The 12,723-nt window shown below is 43.6% G+C and overlaps 1 protein-coding gene across 1 annotated transcript in view; it reads right to left on the bottom strand.

The window, feature by feature from the left end:
- HMGA2 (high mobility group AT-hook 2) overlaps positions 1 to 5,746 on the bottom strand; it is a 110,198-nt gene extending 104,452 nt beyond the window's left edge. Inside the window, exons 1-2 of the mRNA XM_004176091.6 lie at positions 5,365 to 5,746; positions 2,442 to 2,528 (exon numbers count right to left, since the gene is read on the bottom strand). Of these exons, the coding sequence (XP_004176139.1) occupies positions 2,442 to 2,528; positions 5,365 to 5,475 (198 nt within the window). The 5' untranslated portion in view covers positions 5,476 to 5,746. The remainder of the gene's footprint in view (positions 1 to 2,441; positions 2,529 to 5,364) is intronic.
- Positions 5,747 to 12,723: the final 6,977 nt, after the last annotated feature.

Below are 12,723 nucleotides of genomic sequence, written 5' to 3'. Positions count from 1 at the left end.
TCTTTAGAAATTCCAGCCAATTCCAGCTGGGTGTATAGTACCCAGGTTCACATGTAGAGGAGCTTAAGCTAAGATAGCCAGTGCTCTTTCTGGGAGTTGAGACAGGCTGGAGAAAGTCTTAATGAATGCATGTATGCATATGTATGTGTAAATATGTGTACCACAAAATTGAACATATAGTTCACTCCTTTTAGAGGTGAAACCCTCACCACCAAGTGAAGCTTTCTTACAGTGCCAAAACCTTCCCATCCATATTAGAGTTAGAAAAAATATTGGAAATAATATTACATTAAAAGGTACTTTGAGATACCTGGTGAGTGAGAAGTTGATTTTAGAGAGGGCTAATTATCAATTTGGGAAAATGGCTAAAATATTTATTTGAAATGTGATACCAGTCTCGTTCTTCTAGTGAGGCTTTGTAAGTGTTTTATGTTTTAGAGGATTAATCAAACACTTATATACTTTATCTATAAACCTAGAAACCATTGTAATTACATACCCCTCAAAGGGATTTTTTCTATTATAAAAAAAGACACATGGTCTTTGGTCAATTTTTTACATTAGCAACACTCAAAAGCTTTAACTAGAGCAGTAACTTGATGCATTCCGAAAATCAAAATGTTACGATTAAATTACTCAGTTTGTAAATTAGACTGGGAAAGCATAACTATGTACTAGAATCATCTGGAAAACTCTTGATTTGATAAACTTACACATATATGAATGTTTTAAAATTATTTTCCATTTATACTGATTTCCAAATCACATATGTAAATGAAATAATGTCAATATTCCTTTTAGAGGCATCTTTTCAAAACACATTTCTACAAATTACTTAAAATTTTATCTTACTACAAATGTTTCTCCTAGGAAAGCCAACACTCCTAGGAGTAATATTTAAAATACTAAAGCTCACATTTGGATTTGCTAGACTAATAAAAAACTGCTCCCTCTCTTTTGAAGAGTGACATATAAACTATTTTAACATGAATCTGAGGAATGCTTTTACTGTATAAAGAAAAAAGATTTAAGCACATTTTAAGCACATTACCTTGTAGAATGGCTTTGAAAGATTTTTAATACTTAACCTGTAAAGCATTTTTTACTAATTCATTAATTTCTTGACAGAATATGCTGCTTTTTTCCAGTCCATAAAAAACAAACAAAACAAAAAGCCAACCAAAAAAAAAAAACCCACCAAAAAAAAAAAAAAAACCACAAAAAAAACCCCCACCCAACTAATTTTGAATTTAAAGGCAGTTGGAAAAGTACCTCAAACAAATGGTGAAAACACTTTAAACAAAACAGACATGAAACCATAGTCACCTTTTAATGATTTAATATTTATCAGTAGTTGCTATAGTAATTTATAACACTGAAAACTATCAAACTTAATATGGTCAGTACCATAAGCATACTGAAAAATGAACCATAATTAGATGAGGACACAAATACCTTCCACACATTTTGTCATGCACCTCCTTAAAAGACACTGATACACGTTAGCACCACAGTTCACTACCAGATTTTGCAAGCTTTAGTGATTTAGTACATGTAAACTAGTGCTAACTGCTGTACAACCAACAAAATAAACAGATCTCCCATATTTGTTTTCAAGCCTACACACAACAATTTGCCTTCACTAAAATATTTCCTACAGAAGGGTTTGCATTATTTCCCTTGGTAACAGCTTTTTAATGGGGTGCTTTCCCCAGTTCAAGTAAAATTTAGTCAAATTTTCATGTTGTATTTGTGATGTAACGTCCATGCACTAAATGCAGTGACTTCAGAGAGCTTCTCCTGTAGCTGAAAGCAATCAGAACCACCAGAATAAAGTTTGGTCCCATCACCAAGCAGGAACAGTGATTCAGAAGTCTAGAAGCACTTCCAGTAAAAGTCTCTTTGAAACTGATTACTAAACAAGATATAACAAGCTTTTACTGTAACTCGAAGTTTACTTTACTATCACATTTTAAAGCTGTAAATTTCAATATATGCACTTATTTCCATCAGCACATAATTGGATTTACTCCTAATTAACTTATGTTTGACAAAGCACTTAGCTTTAATATACAGATTTGGTCTGTAGTAGTAACAACTTTAAGTGGGCAAGAAATTAATCTTCCTCTTACAAAAATCTTAATGAAGAAAATAATATCCTTAACATTGACTTCCTTACTAGATACAGGACATCTCAAGGTTTCTCATGAAATACATTGTTATTTCACTAATCTGTAGACTACTAAAAAATATGCTCTTATAGGTTCTGTACTTAGGGTCTTGATGTTAATTCTAATTTTAAAAATGTGAAATTCATGCTTTATGTAGCTTCCATTATTAAAAGAGTTCCAATCCCACACTTCACAACCTAAATTATTGGATTTTTTGCTACCAGCTGATAAAAAACAGCATTAGTAATTTTTTCTCTTTAATAATCTCACCTTCTGAGCTGCTTTAGAGGGACTCTTGTTTTTGCTTCCCTTAGGTCTTCCTCTTGGTCTTTTAGGAGATGGTTCACCAGTTGGTTCCTAAATACAGGAAAACATGCTATTGTGGCAAGAGGCTACAACTAACCCAGATGTTCTAAAGAATAAACTAAGTAGACAAATTGCTTAAAACATATGAATTAACAGTGTCTTTAAATAACATAATATTAATAATGCAATATAAAAAAATTAGCAACTCTAGGTAAAGGAAAAATATATTTTGCACAATAAATGAGTTTAACTTCTCTTGCAATTGCGTAGAAAAACTTGAGAAAGTGTGAATATTCTAACACATAAGTTATAGCAGGAAACACATTTTTTAAAGATGGCTAAGATTTCCCTCATATAAGAGCAGTTATTTAAAAAATAACAGTTACCCATTTAATTTCAATTTCATTGCAAATTATAGCAAGATGCAACTATCACAATTGTTTCTAGCACAAGCTTTTGGGGGGGAAAAAAATTAACTACCAGAATATTGTAAAGTAAGATGAGACTACTTCTCTCTCAAGGGGGCATTTTTTTGTTGTTGTTGTTCTGCAGTCGGCATTATAGTCACACCTATTCTAAAGAAAATGGATTCGTATTAATATGCAAATGTAAACATTTCTTCAAATAGAACACTTGTAAGCCAAAAAACTCGACCAAAGTAAAATCTGAAACAAAATCCCAACTTGAAAATGAGTCGACACTGCTTATTTTAGCTATTTGCTTAACTAGTTCCTTTGCCTGCCAGTAGATAACCAGTCCTTAAAACTCGGTATGAATTACTAAGAATTCGGATTCCAAATATTTATTAAGTGAATCATAAACACTATAAAACTCTTCTAGTCTTAAGTATTATACATTTCATTCATATTACAGGATACAGTAGAACTAATTAAGTGCAGTTTGTTAACTTAAACCAGTTTAAAGCCCTTCAGCTTTCATAATTCCCGGGTAGGTTAAGGGGAGGCTCGCGAGGGGACTCCCCAAGTGCTGCAGCTCAGTGGCGAACCCCGCAGGCACTGCACATCTGGGCTGAGCACGTTGAAAGAGACGCGTTTTTCTCTCACTTCCACACATTCAAATGCTACAGGAGTGAAAAATAATAGGAAAAAAAAATTAAAAGAAAAATAAAATAAGAGAAAAAGAAAAAGAAAAAGAAAAAGAAAAAGAAAAAGAAAAAGAAAAAGAAAAAGAAAAAGAAAAAGAAAAAGAAAAAGAAAAAGAAAAAGAAAAAGAAAAAGAAAAAGAAAAAGAAAAAGAAAAAGAAAAAGAAAAAGAAAAAAGGAAGACCTGGCAGAAGCCAGTAGGGTCGGAGGGTGCTGGCTGCTGGGGCTGGTCGGGGGCAGTCAGGGGGTGAAGCAGACGGGGTACAGAGCCCGCAGTCACCGGACCGAAGGAGTGAGCGTCACCAAGAGCAGAGCGAGGTAAAGGGGGGTCTCTGCTTTTATGGCTTCCCAAAAAAAAGTACTTTCTGTGAAATTTACAGGACCATATCGGGGCGGGGAAGGGGAAGGAAGCAAAGCAGCCGGGTTTCCCCCGGCTCGGGGCTCTGCTGCTGAGTTCTCTCCATGTTTCGAGCCCCTCGAAGGCTCTCGTGGCAGTGGGGCTGATGCCAAATGAATGGGAAGTAAACACGTTTAAAGCCCGCAGCCGCTCGTTTTAAAATGAGCTCCACGGACAGCCCCGCTTCTCAATCGTGACTTCCGAGGGAGGCAGGGAAAAGGCTGCGGGCGGCTTCGCGCTGCCCCCGCCGAGCTGCGGGATTAATTGGTTGCATCCGCAGGCAAAATCCTCCTTCGGCGGCGCCGGCGGAGGGGCTGCAGAGCGCGGGGGCTCCCCCCGGGCCCCTCGCCCGGCGGTAGGGGCTGAGCGCGGCTCGGCAGCTCCAGGCGATGCGACAATGGCACTTCGGGAAAGGAAGGGAAGGGGGGTGGGGGTGGGAATAACACACGGATCGAGCGACCTTAGCGCGAATTCAGATCTTGCAAGTCAAAAAGGCTTGCAAGATCTGAAAGTCAAAAAGTCAAAAGGGCCCAGCGCGCCCCTTTCGGGGCCCAGGTGGAGGCTGTGGGTGAGGGTGGAAAGAAGCACAGGGCTCCGCTCCCCGCGTTCAGACGCGGCAGCGTTCCCGTCGCCTCGACCTGCCTGGGAAAGCGCCGGAGTAAAGGCAAAAGGTGTTGCAAATACAGGGCAAGCCCCCTTCGGCTACCTCCCCCACCTTCATCGGCAATGGGGGCACCTCTCTCCATACGATGAGGGGGGCGAGGGGGGAGGTGGGGAAGGGGGGGAATCGGGGGGGGGGGGAATGGGGGGAGAAAGGCGAAAAAAAAAACCCCTATGCGACTTTCTAGTCAATCTCCTCTCCCCCAGCCCCAGCATTTAGGGGCAGTTCAGGGGCTGGGCTGGTCAAGATCGGAGACGGCAGCAGCGCCCGGTGGGACCCGACACACGCACACACACGCGCGCACACAGATTGAGATATTGCGAGGGCTGAGAGAGGAGGGAGACAGGAGAGCCCCGTTCCCTGCTCCTCGCTTTCGCAATTTCAAAATCAGCTCGAAATGACCCAGCGAGCGCTGGTTGGTCGGAGCCGCGCTGCTCCATGTTCCCCATTTACATTGAAAAGCCCCAGCTCGCTCCCTGCACAATACTGAAAGTCCCGAGGAGGCTCCGCCGTTCAGCCGCGGGCAGGCTGCGCCCGTCGCTCCGGGGTCCCCCCGCCGGGGCGCCCGACGGAGCCCCTCGCTACGCCTCCGCACCGCCTCGGCGGGCAGCAGCGCACAACAAAGCCCCCCCGCCCCATCGCCAGGACTCCTCGCAGCACAATACGTACATGTACATGCCTATAACACTACAGATCTGCGGCTCTACGTATCTATACGATACTGACTTGTGGTTGTTTCCTGGGTCTGCCTCGTCCTCTCTTCTGAGGCTCTGCGGTTGCAGGTTGCTCCTGGGCAGCAGTGGAAGGCTGACCGGGTCCCTCACCTTGTGCACTCATCGTGACTTCTGCTGCTCAGCCTGAAACCAGTCTCTCCAAAGCACCTTGGAAGGGGGGGGAAATCAAAACGAGCTCTTGCTGCTTTTGCTGCTCGCTGCCACCACCACACCGGACGTCCTGGTGCTGCCAAAAAGGAGAAGAGAAGGGGAGGAGGAGGAGGAGGAGGTGATGGTGGTAGTGGTGTTGGTGTTGGTGGAAGAGGAGGGGGAATGAATCTCTCTTACAATTTAGGAATGGTTAGTAACATGAAGCAATTCAAAAGAGGAGAAGTTTAAAAAAAAAAAAAAAAAAAAAAAAAAAAAAGGCTGAGTAAATTGCAGCCCTGGAAATGCAAGGAGAGAGGGAAATAGTCCGAGGGTAGTCGGGAGCAGACCAAGAAGAGGGAAAAAAGTCCTACAAATTGAAAGCAAGTGGTGGCTATCGCGCTTAGATCGGATCAGGACAAATTAAGATAAGACACACTGAAAATGGACTGAGAACACTGCACAATCTTGCCAGAAGCATGCACCCTGGGAAGACGGGGATTTCGGCAGCAGCGGGAGCAGCGCGCAAAAGGAACGATCATTTAAAAATAATAATAATAAAACTATTTGGGAGATTGGGAGGGAAAAAAAAAAGGGGGCGGGGGGGGCGGTGCTGGGTTCGTGTCTGTGATGCGAGCTCCTGGGACTGGAAATATTATTATGCGAGTCCTGCCCACGGACTAAACTAGGATGAGGGTTAAGGGAGGGAAAATAAAACCAAAACCAACAACAAAAACGAAGGAAAACAGAAGAAAAGCCACCTTTACCCGTGGGTGGAAAAACCAGGAGGGGGCTGTAGGGAAAAAAAAAAAAAAAAGAGAGAGAGAGAGAGAGGAGGAGGCAGAGCGAAAACCCGGCGATGGGGGGCTGGCGGTCGGCCAGATAAAACACGAGCAGCACGGCAGCCGGGGCAGCGGCGGCAGAGCGCGCCGCCGCCTCACGTGTCCCGCACCGGCCCGGCCGCGCCGCCACCGCGGCTTTAAAGGGCCAGGCCGGGCCCGCCGCCCGCACGCGCCCGCGGCCGCCGCGCGGGGCTGAGCGGGCGCTGCACGTGCGCGCCCCGCCGAACAAAGGCCGCGCGGGGCCGCTCGGGGCCGCCCGGCCGCGCCCGCCGCGCTCCGGCCGCGGGCGGCCGCCGGCAGCGCTGCTCCCCGCCGGCAGCGCCGGTCCCCCGCCGGTAGTGCCGCTCCCTCGCCGGCAGCGCTGTTTCCCCGCCGGCAGCGCCGCTCCCCCGCCGGCAGCGCCGCTCCTTCGCCGGCGCTGCGGCCGCCGGGCGGGCGCTGCCATCGCGGTGCGGGCTGGGCGCCCCGCGAGACGGCCGCCGCCGCGGTAAGACGTGGGCGGTGTAACCCGACAGCGGGTCGGAGCTGTCCTGCCGGGGGGGGGTGACGGCACGGGGAAGGACCTTGCGGAGAGCCCTGCCCCGACATTGTTCTTCCTACGAGCATGGCGGGGCCGCAGGCTGCGCCCCTTCCCGGAGCCCCCAGGCAGGATGTCCAGCACTGCCCTCTCCCTCCGCCGGTGTTCGGTCCTCTCCCGTGCAAACCGTGGTTAGGCGCCCCTCCACTGTGGCCGCAAGGAGATGGCCACAACGGCCAGGGAGGACCCCCCTGTCTGTGCCTCCCCCCAAAAAAATGTTCACACCTGGGCTTCATGTGCAACTTGGGCATTTCCTCCAGTCCCACTCCCGCACAAGATCTTGCACTTTGGCTGACAATCCACCCCTTTTGTAATTGTCTGGTGACATCCTTTCTCCCCTACTCCGGGCTGGACAAGCACATGAGAGTGCTCAGAAGGAAAAGTTGCATTATCGTATATAATACTGAAGAGGGCAGAGATACTGCTGCAACACTCCTTGTGCAAGTTATCGAAATACAGCCAGTTTTCTTGACACCTTATAAATCCTGATGTCTACTGATAAATAAGGAAACGGGCAGAAAGTTACTACAATCAAACATATGCAGTCATTGATCAGCAAGGACTGTGCTGAGGAGACAGCTGAGTTATTTTCTATGGAATAGAAAAAGTACACTGCAGACAGATGGGCTAAAGAAAGAGTAATCCTAGAACACTTCTTAAGGCTGAAAATATTGCCAAAGTGTTCTTAATCCAATCACAAGAATCCCAAAGCCTGCTTCACTCCCATCCCCAAAAGCAACCAGCTATGGAAGATAGACACAGTCCACCTGTTCAATCTAACAGCTATCAGAAAACCCTTGTAGTCCTACTGCATTTTGTAAAATATTCAGTTCCCATCACACCATTAAGAAATCTGTAGAGCTCTACATCTATTCTATACATCAAAAGAATAAGCTGCTCTATGCGATCGGGATTCCAAGTGGAGGTTGTGAAGTCTTTAGTTTAAAGTGCAGCAGCACATAACTTTTATAACGTCCATTAATCTCTTTAAAGCATAGTCATGTGTCCATTTCTCTGGAAGAAAGTGTTACATGCAATTGGTAAAAGCCTGTTGCTCCAAAACATCTGTCTCAACAGAATCATCCTGTATGGGCTATTAATTGTACCACTAGTCTTCCCTTGAGCATTTCTAGTAAAAATACTATAGTTCAAAGACTTTTTACATACAGCCATAAGCAAATAATTTTCACATGAGATCAGTATTCCTAAGCTCACTGTTTGAAAGCTGTCCTGGACAAGAAAAGCCTTGATACTTGCACTTGTGCCCAGCACAACAGAGTTTGAGTGTTTCTACAGTCTGACTACAGATTCACCATCATAAGAATCAATATCCAAGATCTAAACAACTATGGATCTTTCATTGATTTGAAACTATCCTGATTCCCTCCTTAACCAAAAGTGCTTAGACAATAAATCAATGTGATATCCCTTATGGCAACCCTGTGGATACAGAGCTGTCTAGACTCACCAAAACACTTGTTCTTATGTCATTTATTTACAGAGTACCTTAACCCAGATAAGCAACACAACATCCAGAACCCAGAAAGCCTGACTTCCTCAAGTAGATGGTGGAAGCCGAGGAGTCAGAAACAGCTCTTCATTTTTTTCCAGGTTCCTTCCCAAAAGAGATGTGGTGGCTGTTCCTTCCACTGTTCCAATCCATCTTCTGACAGTATAGCTGTATTTGCACAATATTCAGTGCAAACACCAGTGAATACAACTGTATAATTAATCAAAGGGACTACTGCAAAGTCACTGGAGTGACATGACCTACTTTCTACCAGCTTTGGTCTGGGATTTAAGCTTTGGTCTAGTAACAGAAGTATTAATCATCAGTGCTTTTATTTTTTTGTTTTCTGGAACCATTCATAATAGTATAGGAAATCTATAGACATAAAATCTGGCCTGCTTTCTAGTCTCCATGAGTCTTGAACTCATGGCATTTCCAAAGAAATCAAAAGAACTTCCTAGAAAATTAAGAAGAAGACAATGAAAAATAATGTGCAGATTTTGCTACCAAACCAGAACACTTATAAAGAGGCCATATGTTATTCTGTAATCAGTGTGATGGCTTGTAGAGGTTTCATTGGCCTCTCTTCCCAGAGGAGATTTTTTTAAATTGTGCATTCTAATAGCAGCAGTAAAATCTTGCATCAGAACAAAGAACCAAGGTTGCAGGAAAGTATCTTTTAGAAAGACAGAAAATTGCAGGTTAAATAGGCCTTGGAGATTATAAATAGCAGCAATAAATAGCTTTCCTTGCTCACGTCTTCATCTGTTTCCTATCTCAAAAGCCCACGGATGCAGAAGAAACCATGCTGTATGGTCACAGGGAGATGCTACCTATAGATAACAGCCTAACATAACCCATACATAAGTATAACTAACTCCACCAGTCTGTGAGCTCAGATGGTCTCAGCTGGTAGTGCTTCAAACAAGGAGAGAACTTCTTTATTTTTTACAAGTTGCTACTGAATGCCTGTGATGCCATCTGTGTGATAGGAAGTGTGTCACCAACTTTATAATGCCCCCTCACTGTGTACATAGGAGGGCAGAGTCAAGACACCCCTCTGTTCTGCTCTAGTGGGTCCTGCTTTCTCCTACCTAGTTCTCATGGAGTGCAAACTACTCAAAAGGGGCAGTGATAGTAAGTTTAAGGCCTTAGCTCAGGGGAAGCAGCAATTTGTTAACTCTGAAAGAGATCTCTTGCCAGGAATGGGAGAGCAGATGGGAGATCAGTAAAATTTAGAAGAATCTTTTTGACTGTTTCCTCCATATTTCAAGAAGCTTACAGCTCTGCACTGCCTCAGAAAACTCCTTAGAGGAATAGCCTTGGCCTACCAGGGGTAGGCCTATACCAGGACCATGTCTAAAGGGTTGTATTTTGAGTGGGCATTTAATTTCTGTGGCCAGCTGGAGAGGCCAAAGAGATTTATGTAGTTAAAAGCTACAATGGGTACTCCAGGACCTGGGAATCCTGATACTCTGCTGCTAGAGAACCAGTCAGTGCAGGAGAAGCACATCTTGCAAACATTGTCTATATTTGTGGGAAAAGTTAGTTTTTGTTTTTCCCTGGTTCTTTTAGAATGTGCTGCCTGTGAGGATACAAGAGAGAGAAGAAGAGTAGACATATGAACCTTGAGTGCACCTATGAGATGGGCCAGGGTATATCACCATTTTTCCACTCTTTTCATCCAGCTAGTGGGACCAACAGTGGCTGTTGCTTCATAATCAGCAACCTGGAGATGGCTCTGAGAATGTTTTAGGGAAGCATGACTGTGACTGACAAAAAAAAAGACCCAGAAAAGAATATTAAGGCTCACTCTCAGGCTTTATCTGCACTGGGGAATTTCTTCCCTCCTTCAAATTCCCACCATTGCCAATATGAATGCAGCTGCACAATTGTTAAGAGATGTTGGGAGGCATAATATATGAGTTTTCATCTAGTCAGCCATTTGCAGTACTGTGTCAATTAACCCTCCTCAGAGCAGGGTTAACTGATACAGTGCTGAAAACGGCTGCTGGAACTGAAAGCTGTCTATTCTAAGGTTCCCATTGTTGCTAACTCTGGTGCAGCTGCAGTGGAATCAGTTCACATGGGATTATTTGGTAACAATTCTCCAGCCTAGAAATTGCTTCAAAATGCAACACAGCCACCTAATGGGCCAAAACACACTTCCACTGCATCTCAACAGCTATGGACCCACACTGTCACCATTCATAATGGGATTTCTTTCAGTCCAGAAGGTACTTTTTGCATTTCTGTATTAAGTACTCAGTACTTCACCTCAGCAAACTGGTGAGATATCACCCCCAAAGAAATGCCTCTGCTCATTAGTTCTTACTAGCTCTGGACTTGAAGATGTGTATAGGAAGAGGAAATTTTCTGTTAGTGTCTTTTCATCTATTTCATACACTCAGTAATTCAAAATTTCCTTTCAGGTGTGGAAACTTTGAAATTTGTTTTTGGTTCTAATTTCTTTATGCAGATCCAGTTCTTTAACTTTTGGCTGGAGTTATGGTTCACTAGGAATTTTGGTTCTTTCCCACTTAACAAGTAAAGCCTTATTTGTGCAGAGCAGCACCATGAAGACTCAAACTGATTTCTGAGAGAGTAAAGTTCTATTTTGAATGAACAGAGTTGGCAGAATCGGTCCCACTTATTTCCATGTACTTTAGGAACCAGTTATGAAACAGGCTGGTGAAATGGGTGTTTCACCCTCTGCTGAGTAAGACTAATACTTCTAAAAAGCCCCTCTCTATCATTCTTCTACCTCCATGTCCAACAGTAACTAAAACAAGGAAGTGTTGTTTGGCATTTGTTACACTTTTGAACTACTATTTATCACACAGATGCTGGCAGTCAGGGTTTTTTTAAGTGCAGTTCACAAGTATGAAAATGCTGAAGCCTAGGCTCAGCAAAAATCTCACTGAAAAATTCTAGCTCACTAAGGCCTCTGATTAATGACAAGCAGGTTTCAATTCATGCATGACGTCTTATGCAAATACAGAACACAGCTATTTGCAGAATTCTGGGCAACTGCATATGCCTATGAATATCTACAGAGGCTCAACATACCTGCCCAGGGAAATGGCAAAGGGGCAGACCCAGAGGAGATGCAATCCATAGCCTCCCAGCTGTAGTGGTGAGCACTGGAGCTTAGCTCAGGGTGTTGGGATGTTGAGCAAAACTGATTTGGCAGAAACTTGGATACAGCTGAGTATTTTGAGAAAGGGGAAAGGAAGTGGCTCACCCTTCCTTCATTCCTGATACTGCTGTGATGGCTGTTTCTCACTCCCGGAGATCCCTTTGGACAAAGGGAGTGGGCACAGTAACTGAATTGCCTGCAACGCAGGTGTGACAGCTGTCTGTGGAAGGAAGGAGCAGCTTCATACTAACTACCCTTCAGCTCAGGGATGCATGGGAAGGTTGTCAGATCACAGTTGTCATACAGCTTGGTAAATATGTTTATATGTTTGCTTAAATGTTTTTTTTAATCTCCTGAAGGGTTCTTAAGAAAATACTAAACAACTCCCATCCCAAATCCCAGTGGAACTGGATTTCTCTTCTCCCTTACCCCTATTCCTTTTCCCTTCAATATTAGGCTCAGTATCTTGCATATGGCTTTATATGAAACTCAGTGATTAAAACTACTTAAGACTGGCTCATTTTTCTCTGCAATGAGTTATTTCCTTTTTATACCTTCCAGAATTTACTATACCATATCTAAATATTGGCTGCAGTCCACATGTTTTAGATCATTCTCTATAATGGTCCTGTTGTTACAGAATCCTTTGTGTGTGTGTGAGAAAGAGAGAACATTCATATGTGTTGGAAGCAAGACAGGGTGCATAGAACTGCTTGGAAAGAGAAATCAGGGTATACCAATTCCGTAAGGGATTTCTGAACTGATAACATAAAAGTGATAAAAATAATTGAGCACTGACATTATAGACCTCCACTTCATTACCTTCTATGTGTGATAAGTAATATTTCTGATCCCAACATGTTACTCTACTGTACATATTCTAACAATATATCACTTATTCAACTCTTTTTTGCTATATAATGTTACGGGTCTGATTTATTGTTGTCACATTTACTCATTTTTGCTAGTATTCTAAGTGTGTATCTTTTGACCTGAGTCATACATGTCAGTGAATGGTGAGCTGCATGGAGATGAAACTAAGGCAGCATATGAAAGTCATTATACCAAAAGCTCATTACCTGCTGAAGACCTGCATGTTCTCTGTATGGTCTTCATCAGGTAATACGGACAAATAAGTGATCTAAGGAAAAAGCAGG

Source organism: Taeniopygia guttata, chromosome 1A, assembly GCF_048771995.1.
Source record: "Taeniopygia guttata chromosome 1A, bTaeGut7.mat, whole genome shotgun sequence".
NCBI classification, from domain to species: Eukaryota; Metazoa; Chordata; class Aves; order Passeriformes; family Estrildidae; genus Taeniopygia; species Taeniopygia guttata.
This window is presented reverse-complemented; position numbering and strand designations above follow the sequence as displayed.